Source organism: Myotis davidii, unplaced genomic scaffold, assembly GCF_000327345.1.
Source record: "Myotis davidii unplaced genomic scaffold, ASM32734v1 scaffold378, whole genome shotgun sequence".
NCBI classification, from domain to species: Eukaryota; Metazoa; Chordata; class Mammalia; order Chiroptera; family Vespertilionidae; genus Myotis; species Myotis davidii.
In genome coordinates, this window is record NW_006290631.1 from 1,922,977 (window position 1) to 1,939,354 (window position 16,378).

Below are 16,378 nucleotides of genomic sequence, written 5' to 3' on the forward strand. Positions count from 1 at the left end.
TTTCTAGAACTTTCTGGAGAGGGCGCATGAGCTGGGCTGAAGACACATGGTTATTTGCAACGAAAGCCCCAACTGGCCTCTGGATTATTGGAATATTCCTGGGAGGTGTTTTTTGTTGGTTTGTTTTTTTTTTTTGGGGGGGGGTTCCCTGTCTTTAGCCTGCACTCTCCCTAATACTGGTGAGAGCTGGAATCAGGAGCCCTATTTTATATCTGAGAAGACTGGGGGCTACAGAAATATGGGAAGTAGCCTGGGCCACACCACAAGGATGAAGACCCAGATTTACAACTGCTGGTCCAGCGTTCTTTCCTCCCTGCACGCCGCCCGGGGCCCCGGGGTCCCAGGAGCAAACGACAGGAAGAAGAGGGGGCGGGGTCCTGTCTCTGGACTGAGAGCCAGGTGCCAGGATGGGGCTTCTCAGCACCTGCCATGGCACGTCACCTCCGGCATCCCTGCAGGCTGCACACCCAAGTCCTCGGGGACAACGAGGAGAATGAGCTTGGTCCTCATTTTCTCAGAATCTGCTGGCTGGTGGGGGATGAGCAAGCCCTGAAGCCCGGTGGGCCTGGCCCAGGCTGGACTGCCCACCATACACACTGCCCCCGGAGGCTGCGTGGCTTGGTGCAGGGGGGGAGCCCTCAGAGTCGCCGGTTTCTGTCTGCTCCGGCAAGGGAGGCAGGGTCAGGGTGAACATTTGTGGGTCAACCTCTGAATGCCCAGCATTTCAGAAAAAAGGCACTAAGCCCTCAAGGAGGAGTAATTAAACCAACTCCCGAGGCTGGTTCCTGGGGTCCGTTCTACTGCCGGGCCCCGGGAACCAGTGGAGGCCCTGAGGAGACAGCATTTATGTCTCCACGGTCCGTTCCGAGCCGGCACCGCGCCTGCTCTCCTTGCTAACGGGCATGTGCACCCCTGCCTCTGCCTTGTCTGCGTCCCTGCCCCAGCGGAGCCTCCTTTGCCATCTAGGGTTTATAGGGTCTGGATGAAATCTAATGGCTGGAAAAAGGGGCAGAGAGGGAAAAAAGAGGAGCAATGCTCCAGTTCCCTGCAGTGGGCACAGACCAGGTGTCCGGGTATCCTACCAAAATGAGCCCACACAGATGCAGGTGCTGGGCGAGGGACATCCTGGTCCTTCCCTGGGGGACCTTGTCTGCTCTCCTTTGACGTGTGATGCTGAGACCAGGGCCTGAGCATGAGGCACGTGCCAGGAAAGAGGGGGCAGGAAGGGGTTCACAGGTGAGTCACGGGCTGGCCTTGGCGGGGCCCCTGCCACCTGCTCTGCTCTGCCCAGGAGCCATGGGCAAGGTGGGCATTGTCCAAAGGATGATCTGGCAGTCACAACTTGCACACGGGCTGGGGTCTCCTCCAGGCGGAGCAGTGCCTGTGCGTCAATCACACACGGACCTGGACATCTGGCTTCAAGAAGTGAGCTGCTCTTCTTTCCAAGGGAGCCCGCGCAAGGTGGGCGTGGGGCGGAGGAGAGGAGCCTAAAAATAATCCCGATCTGACTCATTCTGCTTCGAATCTGACAGGGCTGCCTGCCAGGTGGGGGTTTGCCTGTCCCATTTTCTTATCTATCTTTAGCAGGGACTTAATGAGGGCAATTTCCTTGCTGGGATGGATATAAAGGCAAACCGCGGGCAGTGGCAGCACGGATCTGTCTCCCCGTCCCCTGGGCGCCCGATGACAGGATGACGGTGACGGTCACTGCGGGGCCGAGCAGCCTGGAGGGCCTCGGGGACATGTCGTCGCAGGATGGGGAAAATGAAACCCCAGCCAGGTGACAACAGGCAGAGAAAGGGTCCCCTCCTGCAACCCTGACCCCCCATTTCTGCTACCACCACACAAACAAGACAAATTACTCAGGCCTGACATGCCATCGCTTATGTTCCTTGCCCTTCAGCATCTCTCTCCCTGTTTTAAAGAGAGAGCACAGTCAACCTGGCTATTGGCGGCAGGTAGGTTCTATACCAGCCGTGGGCAAACTACGGCCTGCGGGCCGGATCCAGGCCGTTTGAAATGAATAAAACTAAAAAAAAAAAAAAAAAAAAAAAAAGACCGTACCCTTTTATGTAATGATGTTTACTTTGAATTTATATCAGTTCACACAAACACTCCATCCATGCTTTTGTTCCGGCCCTCCGGTCCAGTTTAAGAACCCACTGTGGCCCTCGAGTCAAAAAGTTTGCCCACCCCTGCTCTATACAATCCCCAGAAACACTGAATTAGCCACAACTGGACCACGGCTCCCAGGGGCAGTAAGGGTGCGGTTCCTGTGAGCCGCTGCTCCCCGCGTTCCCCCCAACTGATCAATGCACAGCCTGCAGTATGTGTGCCTCTGTTTAAAGGCCGCTTATTTAACATACATCGTTGATTCACTGTATCAACACTGAACTCCCGGCCAACAGCGCTGCAACGCAGGCCCGAAGGAAGCTTAAAGCTTCTCTAACGCGCGCTTTCTCCGGAAGGCACAGCACAGCCTGCTGGGGCTGAGGAGCACGAGAGAGACAGCACTTCAGCTCCGCGCCCGGGTGTCACGTCAAACAGCAAAGTCACCAACAGAAAGCACATGAATGCGAAAACCACGGCATCACACAGATCGCTGAGAGGACCGGTGCACAGTGTGGGAACTGAAGCCAGGAGGCAGGGCATCTCCTCGTCCAACCTTGGCTGGGCAGGTGGGTGCCGGGCGACTCAAATGAATCCCCATTCTGCCCACGAGTAACCACGAAAACACTGTGGGGAGATGGAGGGCTGCAAATGAACTGCAGAGAGCAGGTAAACTCGCAAGTATGCAACCCCTGCAGAGTGCGGACTGACTACTTCCTAAAGGGCTGAACGACTCCTGTGTGAGAGCTGACAGAGATCCAGGCTCCATCCTCGGTTAACTCCTGCTCAGCGCCTGGTGGGCACGACCCAGGACGTAGCTGTCTTCATGGGATGCGGGACTCCTGGAGACGTGGTCTGAGGTGACAAGAGAGGGGCAAGCTCCAGAAGGCAACTGTGACTTAGAGATGGGGAGAAAGGATCACTGGGCATCATCTCCCAGGGTCCTCCTGGCCCACAGCTCAGATGGAAAGAGGAGGGGCGTATGGTGGCCTCCAGGATGGAATGAGCATGGGGTCCATGGTCAGGTGTGCCACGGAGCGGGCCTCACAAGGGTTAATGACGATTCTGAAGTTACGTTTTCGGATTTGAGTGCAGAGATCCTGTTTGTCCCTGGAGAAAGAGTCTGGCACCTGTGGGGGGGGGGGGGGGGAGGGGGGCGTTGGCACATGCTGGCAGAGGAAGGGAAGGAGGGATGAGATTTTACTTGGTTCTACAATGAAGAGGACACCAAGCCACAGTCGTGGTCGATTGTAGCTGCTGGAGGCCTACTCACCTCAGAGCGCCCAGCATGTGGCCCTGCAGCACCTCCCGGGGACCAGGGATTGGGGGGGTGCACTTCTCTGGGGCTCTCTGGGCACCCTGCCCCTAGGGAAACTGCCCTGGGCTAAGAGAACTCCCAGTCCAAGGTCACACCCACCCCTGAGCAGTCCCCATCTGATGACCAGCAGACATGGGGACATAAGGACCTGCCCCTTTACTCTAAAAAGTCACCCCGACTTCAGAACTGCCCATAGGGTAGAACCTCCGACCCAGACCACACTGCAGCTCAACTCCCCCCTCTGCCCAGGCCTGCCCTTCCCTCCCGGGACTCTATGGATCCCCAGGGCACTCATGGTAAGTGTCCGGCGGTTGATCTCCATCCCCGAGTCAGTTTCCAGGGAACACAGACTCCGACAGATCCGTTCACAGCCTCAGGCTGTTCATCTCTTCCAATGGGGAGGCGGGGTAGAGCAGATCCCCACACCCGGAGGTGAGACCTCACCCCGGCCAACCCGGGACTCAGCCCTGCTGAGTTTGCTCCTCTGCCCTGCATCCTGACGGTGGGGAACTGGAGGCAGGAGACAAGCCCTAGTGGCCCCCCTTCCGGTCAGCAGGTCCCCAACTTGGACGGGACGGAGTGCCCGAAGGCACCTTGCTCTTTGGGGGATGCATGAAATACTCACTCAGTACGTTTACGTCACGAAATGCATAATTTTGTCTGGAATCAGCAAACATCTTGGACCAGTTTCCCAGAATAAACAAGTAGTTACCAGCTATGTAAGTTTAAGAACAATTCTAAGGAGTAAACCTTTGCACTATCTCTGAGCTTAACCTTTATCTGATACATGAGGAAAAGACGTCCCCAATTTTTGTCGAAGCAGCCCCTTGCACGTGGGAGCAATCTGCAGAGGCCTCCCCGGCGGGGCCTCCTTCCCACTGGCCCCCCCAGAGGGCAGAGCTTAAAAAGTTGATCCAGGAGGAGGAACAACTGGTCCTGGGCACCCCGGAGGGGATGCAAGGCACAGCTCCCTGGGCTCCGGGGCAAACCCTGCACCCCCAAGACCAGGAGATGAGCCCCACCCCTCGCTGCAGACATCTACTCCACTCTCAGCTCACAGTTTCCTGAGGGCCTCGAACCCCGCTGATGCGAGGAGTGAGCTGGTGCTAAGACCGTTCCAGGTACCTTACAAAGAGCAGCTCGTGTGAGCCTCCCAATTACAGACCCATTTTACAGAAGAGAAAATAGAGCTTTCGAGGTAGGAAGTAATTGGCCCAGATCTGAGTTAGTGAGCGGAGGAGGGTTCATGTCTAGTGGCTAATTCCATAGCACGTGCCTCAGACTTCAACTCCCCCGAACACCCGGAGTCCAGCCCGAGCTGGGAGACAGGCGGACCTGCGGGAAGACTGGAACAGTTTGCAAGTGCCTGCTCCAAGCCGTGAACAGCCGTCTCTCAAATGTCAGAATCACACGCTCCACCAAGAGGGACTCAGGTGGCCTCTGGCGTTGGCTTCTGAGTCCAGATAACGAGGTTCTTACACTCTCGGGCTGCTGCTCTTCTCCTGAGCGTGCCCCTCCCGGGGACTCTGTGAGGCTGAGTGACAGACGGGTCCCCATTCTGACTGAATAAAGGTGGGAGCGCCGACCTGCACACACAACTTGCGCAGTGTGCGACGGCTGCCTGGACGGCAGGGCCTGGCCTCTGACGGTCATGGCGTTTGCTCCCTGAATGTGTCTTCGGTCCAGCTGAGCGTGCTCTCCCCCTTCCAGCTGCTTTCCTCGGTGTGGGGCCAGCGGCTGCTCGGCCCTCCCTCTGCAGAAATCTCTCATGAGTTCACCAGTGAGAGCTCCCGCCCCTGCAGCCTCCGTGTCTCTGGCCCTGTCCATTAGTCTCTTTCTCGCAGGACGCACTTTCCATCCCTTTAATCATCTTTATTGCCTGGCTTTGGACTCGGTCCCGGGTCCACATCCTTTGCGAGGTGTGCTGACCTAACCCGGGCGTTTGTGAACACAGAGCGGCCCAGCGGAAGGGCAGCTTCCAGTGCCTCATGTCACGCTCCTCTTCCTACATTCCTGGGTCACGCCGCTGCCTTCCGGAGGCCTGCGCGGGCCAGGGGACTCCTGCTGAGCCGGGCGACCTGGCCCCAGTGGAGGTGGGGACCTGGATGCTGAGCCAGGGAAGCAGGTCAGAGGGCGGCTCTCACTCAGAAGCCTGGGGCCGCCCCCACTTCCAGACGGGCTCTCTGAGGACCACGAGGTAGGGGAGGAGGAATGCCAAGCCTCCGCATTCCCCAGCACCACCAGTCCCCTGTGAGCCCCAGCCCCCCTTTAGGGGGGTGCTGCCCACACCTTCCGCCTGCCAGGAACCCAGAAACCAGGCACTAGCCTCTGTGATGCTGCACAGCCAGGAGGGAGCACACAGCACAATAACCAGGGGCAGGGCTTAATCCAACTGTCCTGGCCCAGCCCCCCTCCTCATGCCACTGCGTAAAGTGCCCAGGGCGTCTCATCGCTACGCCAGGACTGCCCTTCTCCCAGCCAGACCCGATGACGAAGCGTTCGGTGCTCAGTCCTTCACCTCCCTCCTCCCCGCCTTGTTCAGGGCCGAGTGTGGAGGGAGGACCCGGGACCTTGGTCGGCCCAGCGCTGATCTCAGGAGCTGCTCGAGAACAGGCACTTCTAGTTCCCTGGGCAAGGATGTCGGCTGGGCTGCTTCTTGGCTTTTGCTCCCTGAGTGTGAACATTCTCTGTTCATTCAAGGTGAAACCACAAGCCGCGCCTGTATCTAAGAAGAAATTCCCTCTAGAGAAACACCTCATTTTAATTCCGCCGGCCGGCCTCCTTCCTTCCTCCCCCCTCCCTCCCTTTTTAATATTTCCATTCAGAAGTCACTTATATGCATGTTCAAGCAAAAATTAAATAATAATAATACAAAAACCCCCAACCCAACACCTCTTTTGCACAAATGGCCACACACTGCAAAGACTGTTCTGCACCTGGGGTTTTCCATTGGAAACAAACCTGGAAAACCGTCCCCTGTCAGATGCCTCGAAGGAAACAAAGGCAGCCCTCCCGGATGCCTGGCCAGCCACGGCTGCTTGTTCCCGCTCGGGGCTGCCTCGGGGCGCTGCCTTGACCCCTGTATCGCCCGGGCTCTGGGGCTCTGGACACCAGGGAGGTCCTGGTTCCTGCTGCAATTCAAGGCTCTGCAGGCAGCTGGGAGCAGCAGCAGCAGGCACAGAGGCTGAGCTGTGGCCGCCCTCACAGCAGAGCTGAGCGTGGGGTGGAGGAAGGACAGACACCCTTGGCATTGTGATCTCCGGAGCCTCCTGGAGGCCATGTCTCAAAGCACCGCCGGCCGGCTATGTCCCGGCCCCTGGGCTGCGGCTGCTGCTGTGAGGTCAGTGGGAAGAGCATTTCTCCTCCTGAACCGCCTGGATGCCTCCTGCACTCGGGAAGCATCCTTTCCGGGGTTAACCTGGGGGAGCACAGCTGCCACTGCCTGACGGGTTACCAGCCCACGTGAGAGCTCACGGGTGTCAAAGCGCGGGCCAGGAGTGACAGAGCTACGGGTGGGCGACGGGAAAACAAAAGCACAAGCTGGAGACGCAGCTCTCCTACCTTCGGTCATTCCTTCTCCTCCGGAACAGCTTCTTCGTGTGCGCAATCTCCACCTCATGGGGCATCGGGTGGTAGCCCTGGGTGTGGGGAGGAGGGGCAGCGTTAGCAACTTCTGAAAGAGCATAGCAACTTCTGGGGCCAAACTAACCATCAGGACGTCTATGACAGGAGGAAACCGAGTGCTTGCAAAGACCAGGCTCCGACCACCAAAGCCAGACTGAAACGTGGAAAGTACCAGAGCGAATGAATGTCCCACCAGGCAATGGTGCGGGAATTACAGAATCAAAATCAGTAGGGACACACGGGACCTTAGAATTCATCTTATCCAGTCACTCAAATGGCAGATGAGAATGCTCAGGTCCAGAGGTGAGTGAGCGGTCTTAGGTCTTGCAGGGTTGGCCACGGGGCTGGGACCACATCCTGGACTCACAGGCTGACCCCCTGACCAGTCACTTCCCTCACCAGCTCCCCAACACACCAGGAATGTCAGCATCTTCTTCTCTGAGCTGGTGACAGGGCCAAGGAGGGGAGCCCCCTGCAAACCCTGAGCCTCGTGCAGAGGGGACGTGCTAGAACCCGGGTCCCCCATCCTCGTCCAGGGCTCCTGTGCAATTTTACCCAAGATCCTCATTCCTTATCCTCCCAAGGGGCAGTGACGGGGAATATGCAAATAGCTAAGCGCCCAGGGGAAATCTTAAGGATGGTCTTCTATGTATCGTCATCATGCCAACCACGTCTGTACATTTACTTCCCGATTGGACACTTTTCTGCTTATGACGTGGGGCTGATCCCAGAAATGCAGGCCCCAGGCGGGATTGTGTGCAGAAGCTGGGCTGATGGCCAGCTCTGTTCTCACCACCTCCCTCTCCTCAGCAGAAGAGTGTGTTCTGATGGGACGTGGGGAGAGTGCTGCTGATCCATTATGGACAACCTGGGGCCGGGGGTGGTGGTGTCTAGGCCTGGGGGTCTGGGAGGAGGGGGTAGGGTGGCTTGGGTCTGGGACACCTAGGGACAGGCTGACCCAGAGTCCATAGGACCTTGGCTGCGCTCAGGGTGAGAGGGGGAGTGACAGGGTCCAGTGTTTTGGACATGGTCCACTGCCCCAAACCCTACTCTACAGACAGGGAGACCGAGGCCCAGGGAGCTTACGCAACGAATTAGAGACAGGCAGTTCTGTGGGGCCGGGAGCCCAGGCCCTCGATGGTGAGGGCACAAGCAGCACTTCAGATCGGGGCTCCACAGCTGAGGGCCTCGCTGGCCCTGGGGGCTCAGGGTTCAGCCCCTGATGAAGGCGCTCTGGCTGTGTCAGGGCTGGCCAGTCCGGGGAGCCTCTAGGGGAGGCACTGGAAGGGCAACAGGCTCGGGAGGACACAGGGACCCTGGTCTCAGTCTAGACTCCTATTGAGTCTCGGGAGAGAATGACACGTCTCAAAATATATTTTAGTAACAGTCTCTCCCATCCTGGCCAGTGTGGCTCAGTTGTTTGAACATCAGCCTGTGCCCAAAAGGCTGTCGGTTCAAATCTCGATCAGGGCATATGCCCAGGTTGCAGGCTTGTTCCCCTGTCAGGATACGTATGGGAGGCAGGCCATTGATGTCAAATCAATGTTTCTTTCTCTCTCTCTCTCTCTCTCTCTTCCTCTCTCTCCCTCCCCCACATCTCTAAAATCAATAAAAACATATTAAAAATAATAATAGTCTCTCCCGCCCACCCTATCTTGCCTTGGACAATGCAGTAAAAAAGGCCTGAATGAATTCCGGGCTCCAGGCAGCCACAATGGGCCTCTGTGGCTTTAGGATATGCTTTGTTTAATGGTTTTCTCAAAGGATATTATTTGCTTTCTTTAATACAAAACACAAACAAGGAAAAACACCAAGTCTTCCCCTCTCATTTCCCCTCTCCCACCCTAGCAGCTCCGGTGGCCCCTTCCCTCCCTCTCTCGCTCTGGCCTCAGGTCACCGCGGGAGCACAGGGGTGTGCCGGACAGAGACAATGGGAGGAAGCGGAGGCTCCCTCTAAGCTGGCGGCCCAGGTCGCGGTATCTTAGCTTGGGGCCCAGGCAGAGGGAGCTGTCCACAACTCGTGGCCCTCCACGAGCCCAGAAGGTGCCAGCCGCCCCCGTCTGGGGCTCAGAGTCCTGGGCTCTGACCTGAATGCCGGCCTCCTCCCTGCCCACAATGGCCAAAGCAGGAGGGAGCTACCCTGGGGCCCAACCTCATGGAGCCCTAACTGGGCGCCGGGAATCCCCGTGGCCCGGTGGGCATGCGGGGCCGCTCTCCTAAATAAGCCACAGGGGAGACCTCTGAGTGCACCCACCCATCCCCCAAATTAATATATACATGCACGTGTGTATATAAAGTAGTGTAGCAGCTAGAAGAATGGGTCTGGAGCTGAGCCGTGACATTCAGACTGGCTCTTCCTCTTGATGGCTGTGTGACTGCGTAAAGGGCCTAACCTCTATGTGCCTCAGTTTCCACACCTGTAAAATGGGAGGAATAATAGCATCAGCCTCCCAGGGTCTATGAGGATTAAAGGAGTTGATAAACATATAAAGAACATAGAAAGTATTTCTAATGTTGCCCTCCTCCTCCTCCCCGTCCTTCTCCTCTACCTCCTCCTCTTCCTCCCTCTCCTCCTCCTCCCTCCCAGATCCCGACCCTGCTCAGGCCGATTGTGCCAGGACAAGCAGGGCCGTTGGTCCCTGTCCTCACGGAGCTCCCAGTCTTGGCAGAGAGAGTCCAGCAGAGGTGTGTGCGGGGGGAGGGGGAGAGGGTGTGGGCAGCCCAGGTCAGGGAAGGGGGGAGGGAATCAGCCCAGAGCCTGGGGCCCACGTGGTGTGCTGGGGAAGGACAGAGAAGCCTGCTTACACTGCCTTTCTGAGGCTGGCAGACCAGTGGGAGGCCCCCAATCAGCTGAACGAAGTGACACAGGTGACAGACAGAGCCTTGCATCTCTGAGGTCCTCCCTCCCCAGGGACAATCCAGGCCAGAGAGGACGGGTCCCACCCACAGGCTACCTGTGGCCCCAGCCTATTGGTGAATACGTGAATAAGCCCCACCTCCTTGGGCACTTACATAGATCGCGGCATATAACGGGGTGCACTGTGTTTACACACGCTTCATTGGAGGACCCTCTCCAGTGAGCCCCTTTGTTCCTCAAACTCAAGCTGGTGGTTGGTACCAAGTGACTCACGTACTTTACGATGCTGCCCACACTCCCCCCAACACAACGGCATCTCGGTGTCAACAGGGGTAAGTATGAGGCCCCTCGGAGGAGGGAGGGCATCTGTGCTTAGCCACTTGCCTGCCATCAGACAGCCGCTGACCCAGGCTACCAGGTTTTGAAAGTCGTTGGTGAGAGGTAAGACGTGCAGATAAAAGTTCACAGGGGCATTATGTGTAATTGCCCCAAATGGAAACAACCCGAATGTCCATCACCCGGTGGCTGGAGACATGTGGTATGCCCTTACGACGGAATATAACATCGCAATGAAGAGCAAGTTCTGGTGCATGCTACAACATGGCCGAACCTTGAAAACACGCTCAGGGAAAGAAGGGAGTCACCAGTACCACGTACTGGCGATTTATTTTAACGAAATGTCTAGAGTAGGCGAATCTGCAGAGACAGAAAGATTAGTAGTTGTCAGGGGCTGAGGAGAGGGAAAATGGGGAGTCACTGCTAATGAATTCTGGAATCAGAGAGTGGTAATGGTGGTGCAACCTTGTGAATTATATTAAAGACCATTTAACTGTACACTTTAAAAGGGCGAATTTTATGGTATGTAAATCATATCTTAATTTAAAAAGGTGGAAAAAATATCTGTGAGCCGTATATTCCAGGTGGAGGGAATAGCAAGTGCTGGGGGTGGGGGTGTGGGAGAGGAAGAGTGGGAGGAGGAAGAGCAGGAGGAAGAAGAGCAGGAGGAGGAAGAGCAGGAGGAGGAGGAAGAAAAGAAAGAGGAGGGGGAGGGGGAGGGGGAAGAGGAGGAGGAGGAAGATTCAGATAATGAAAGTGTGGCTCTCTCCCTCAATTACTCTCTAGGAAGCAGCTGCCCTAAACACTATCATAAGGTAGAGCTGACTGGGTGGCATGCCCCAGGCAAGGAGCACACAGTGACAGGGGTGACACAGAATCTAGAAAAAAAAAAATTGGTATCTCCAGGCCTGGCCAGGGCAGTGGTATCCGGCTTTCAACCAGAGACCCCACCCTGCTTTTTAGATGGGATAGATCCCTCCAGTGGAGAAGGAGAGGTGGAGCAGGTTGTCAGAGTGTAAGTGGCCTTCGCTCTAATTCTTTACCCAACAAACCCCTCGCTCCCGGCACGCTCTGAGAGCTGCCTGCAGACCTCAGTCCAGGTAATGCCAGTCCAGGTAGGAGCCCCCATCCCCTGCCATAAACCACAGCCCGGCCTCCTGTTTACCAGCTAGTGTGTGTGTTTCATCAGTGGAGTCAGGTGCCTCTGAGGCCCCACCCTGCCCCACCCAAGGCCTGCCGGGTCCTCCTCCATGTCTCTACCTGGGAGCCTTCTCCCTTTGGCTCGGAGACCTGGCTGCAGTTTCCCGACGTCTAACCTCTGACCACTTTCAATAACTAAATGGGCCTGGGAGACAAGTAGATTATATAAACCAAGTCTCTCCAGGGAGGGAGGGAAGATAATACTCCTTCTGCGTGCAGCTCTGGCAGAGCACACACACACACACACACACACACACACACACACACACACACACACACACTCCCCGAGGTCAGCGCTCTGTAAGATGCTATTGCTCTGGTTGCAGAAACATCTTATGTAAAACCCCTCCACTCCAGGGCAGAGCTGCTGGCCCTAGACTGGGGGTGCAAGGGCCTTACCCTGAGAAGACCCCAGAAACAAACACATCTTGGGTCTGAACGTGAGGGCAGAGGAAGGGAGGACTAAGCAAGCACACTGAGCCAGGACAGCGTGTGTGCCTGGTGGCTCTGAGGCCAGCAGACTCTGTGCTAAGACACTCACGCCCACTGGGCCATAGACAAGACCCCCTCCGCCCATGCATCCACCCACCCACCCAACCACTCAACCACCCTTCCATTCATCCACCCAGCCTATACATATTGTTGTTTCAGGCACTGCAGACACAGTAGTAAAAAAAATAGGCAAAATGCTTATTCTTACAGGGCATCCATTTTAGTGAAAGGAGAGACACAAATGAGTTGATAATATGATAAATGATGAAAAATGCTACCAAGCAACATGAGGCAGGCATGCGGTGGGGTGGGTCAGGGAAGACTTCTCTGTGACTTGCCAGCTACCCATCAATCCTCCCACCCATCTGTCCATCCTTGCTTCTTCCTCACCCAACCAGCACTGAAGGCCTACGAGGTCCCACGTGCTGCAGATGGAGAATCCCAGAATAACAGGCGGAGTCCCAGCCCTAGGAACTCAGGGGGCACAAGCGAGTAAGCCGACGTGTGCTGTACATGACAGAAGCTGACCAGACGCCTCTGGCAGCCCCGAGGGAGGGACGAGGGCCTCTGCTTGGGAGAAGGTCAGAGAAGCTTTGCTGAGAGGGTGGAACCTGAGCTGAATCTCAAGGGTTTGACAGGGGCTGGAGAGAGAAGGCATGCTACCACCTAACCTGCTGGCCTATGATGCCCCTGTCACGCAGAGTGTGCGGAGATGGGGCCGGCACTGTGGGAGGCGACAGAGGCACCGGGCTCTCGATGGCCAGGGCTGGTCCCCGACCATGTGTCTGGCTGGTGCCGGCTGTACAGTCCTCTGCACCCCATGCAGTGGGTAGAATTGTGTGCCCCCAGAAAGTCAGTTGCACTCCTAACCCTGCGTACCTGTGACCACGACCTTACTTGGAAGCAGGGTGTTTGCAGATGTGATCAAGTTAAGATGAGGTCAGACGGGGTCAGGGTAGAACCTACATCCAAGAACTGGTGTCACTATAAAAAGGGCATCAGGTGAAAGGTGGGGTTATGCTGCCATAAGCCAAGAGGCTACCGGAAGCCAGAAGGGAGGCCAGGAACAGGTCCTTCCCTGGCACCTTCAGAGGGACTGTGGCCGGACAACACCTTGATCTTGGGCTTCCAGACTCTGGAACGGTGAGACAGTACATTCCTGTTGTTTAAGCGCCTGACCGTGGCACTTCGTCATGGGAGCCCCGAAAACCAAGACGGGTAGGAGAGTGGGCAAAATCGTCCGTGCTTCAAAACGGTCATTTTCCTCACAGTATGTCCTTTGCCAAAACTGAGTTGAATTTGCGTAAGTTATGGACTCAGCAGACAGTTCCGTTGTGCTGTATTTCCAACCCGCTTTTATGGAGGAAGAAGAGGGTTACTGGTAAGGCCAAGGAAGTGGCCCAAGGCCACCCGACCAGCTGGCAGCAGCCTGTGTCCGCGTCTCCAAGGCTCCCGCTCCCAACTCTGAGGTCACTTGGCTGACAACGTCAGGGCAGAAATGTGGATGCGGAACCCCTGGGGGCATCAGACAGCTCTCTCTCTCTCTCTCTCTCTCTCTCTCTCCTCTGCCCTACCTCTGACCCCACGGTGCCCAGCCATGCACTCTTGGTCCCCAAAAGCGAGGAGGAGAGGCCGAGAGCAAGCCCCGATCTATGCTGGGGCCACAGCTGGGCAGCCCCATTTCGGACCACACCACCTCCCACTGGCCCGAGAATGGGGAACTGGTGTCACCGGGTACAGCTCCCAATGCCCTCCCCATGTCTGCCCTGCAGAGCGTTGTGTCCCCTGAGATGCTCATGGCCATGGCCCAACGGGCAGGCCTCTGCTCCTCTTTCTAGAAGGGATGCTCATGGCCACCAAGGTCGCTCTGTCCTTCACTCACAGGCGGGGTGGGGGCCCCTGGCTGCTGCTGTGCCTCATTCCCTCCAGTCTGGCTGCACCCCACAGAGCTCAGTGCTGTGGCCTGCAGCTTCATGGAACCCCATATCCACTTCCCCCGCAAGGGAGAGTTTCCTGATATTCCTGTGACCTTGGACCTCTGGCCACGGAACCTGGACCTAACAGAAACCACCCAGGCCTAACTATCTCACAGGTCTGCTACCTTTGTCTCTGACACTCGAGCTCTTTGCAAAGGGAGAGAGCGCTATACACAAACATGAAAGCTTTTACCTATTGTGTGAAGGACCTCCAGGCTTTGGGATTCGGACCAACAGCACCAACCCCATAGCCTTTAGCAGCAGGTGGCACAGCTGTGAAAGGCCCAGCTGGAAAGGCAGGCTGAGCATCCTGGCCCAGGTGAGGCAGCGACGGGAAGTCTCAAATGGGGAGGTGTCCCCCCCAGTCTCCTGACAGGTAAGTCCTGCTCTCCTCTGTCGTGCCTGGGTAGCGACTCTGTCCTGGCCTCCTGCAAACCACGGTCCTACTCCTCTTGTTCACGCGCTCCCATACGGTCCCCACCAGACTCCCGCCACTCTTAAGAATGCTATTTAAATACATGGAAACTAACGGCTTCCTCTTTCCAGAAAATTCCAGGTGACCCCGAGTGGAGGGCCCCACGCATCACCTGGCTCAGAAGAAGTGGAGCCCCAGGAGACAGGTCAGACCGTGGGACCAAGCCACCTGGGACTAGTAGGCCCCCCGTCTCCCGAGGGCAAATGGTACAAGGGAACCATAGCACTTGGCAGCGTCCAAGGCCATAAAAATACCAAGTTCAGCTCCTCTGACAATGGACTTGTCTCAGTGGTGGAGCCTTCCTGCTTCTGGGGGTCATGCTTTCTCACAGCTTCTAAGAAGTTACCCTACCACTCACTCCACGGGGGCAGGATGTGTGGGTCACGTCCAAGCTGAAACAAAAAGGTAATGGTTCTAGAATTCCTGGAATCCTGAGGCTGTCCATCTACTCAGAGGAGCCGCCCTGCGTCAGAAAGGTGAAGGGTGGGCCGCCTTGCCATGCTTAAATGCAAGGTTTTCTAACTTTTAGTTTATTTTTTTAAATCAGCAGAGACCTTTTTAAAAAACAATACCTTCGCTGGAGTCCCAGTATACAAACACAGATCCACGAGGACAGGGAGGAAATCCAGGGGCTGCCTCAGAGCCATCGGCAGCCACCCCCTGCTTCTGGCTGCCCCCCACTCACACCCTGGATCATGAACCTAAACTCTGTCCACCCTGAAAAGCTCTGCTCCAGACACCATACAGGATGCCGGCTCCATAAGAACAGGACATTTTTCTAGAAGAGGAGCTTGCCTTAGGCTCTCTGAACAGATTTCAGTGGTGCCTCTGACCTCCTGACTTCCCTGAGTGCGCATGAATACGCTGCCCGAGGCAGGGGTGAGAGCCCGTGGATCTGACACCCAGAGGTCTGTGTCTGCAGGGACTGCGGGTACAGAGGCTAGTTCCCGGGCGTCGCTGGCACGTGCAGGCCTTGCTTGGTTGTGCTAAGCCAATAAGGCCACCCTCCTTTTCTCGTTCAGGTTGCGTTTCTCACTGTGACAGCCAAGAGCCTCGACTCATAAGCCGCACACACCCTATAGGCAACCTGGTCCCAGCTCCGCAGCCTATCTCGGAGACCCCCGGGCAGTTATCGCTTCTCGCCCTCTCCTCCTTCATGTGGGAACAAGGAAGAACAATGTGTCCCTCCACCACGGACAGCAAACACACCCCTCCCTGCCACTCCCATTGGTAGCCACGTCAGGAAGAACCCACTGGGTGAAGTCAAATACCAACGACAGTCACTCGATATTTCTGAATAAATAGGTGAGGACATTGATGCAAAGGACAGGGGCTCAGACCCAACAGAAAAGTGTTAAAAAATTGTTTCACCTTAGCCGGTTTGGCTCAGTGGGTAGAATGTGGGTAGAATGTCGGCTTGTGAATTGAAGGGTCTGGGGTTCGATTCTGGTTAAGGGCACGTACTCCAGTTGCAGGCTCCATCCCCAGCCCTCGTCAACATGCGTGTGGGGGGCAACCAATCGATGTGTTCCTCTCACATCGATGTTTCTCTTTGTCTCTCTCCCTTCCTTCCACTCTCTCTAAAAATAAATGAAAAAATAATCCTCCAGTGAGGATTAACAACAACATGTTTCTACACTATCTACACTAATAAAAGACAAAGATGCTAATTGATTGTACCTTCCCTACCCCCTAAGTCACGCCCACCAGCCAATCAGAGTGACTATATGCAAATTAACCCGAACAAGATGGCGGCCGGCAGCCACGGAGCTGGAGCAAGCAGGAGGCTTGGTTGCCCGGGCAATGAAGGAAGCCAAGCCCTGAGCAGGCTGTGGCCTCTGCTAAAGGCAACAAAGTTTCAATTATAGAAGCTAAATAAATCCCAGATACCTGCTTCCAGCCACCCTCCACTGGGAGCTTGGGTGGCTGGGGGTTGTGGCCAGCCTGCAAACAGCCCTCAGCCCCTCACCCAGACTGGCCAGGGACCCCAG

General features: G+C 56.2%; 1 protein-coding gene across 3 annotated transcripts in view; it reads right to left on the minus strand.

Annotated features, from left to right (window-relative positions):
* The window catches only part of CTIF (CBP80/20-dependent translation initiation factor), a 183,110-nt gene that overhangs the window by 118,584 nt on the left and 48,148 nt on the right, over nucleotides 1-16,378 (minus strand). For all 3 annotated transcript variants that reach the window (XM_006763644.1, XM_015563838.1, XM_015563839.1), the window contains one exon: nucleotides 6,989-7,065. In XM_006763644.1, the coding sequence (XP_006763707.1) occupies nucleotides 6,989-7,065 (77 nt within the window). The remainder of the gene's footprint in view (nucleotides 1-6,988; nucleotides 7,066-16,378) is intronic.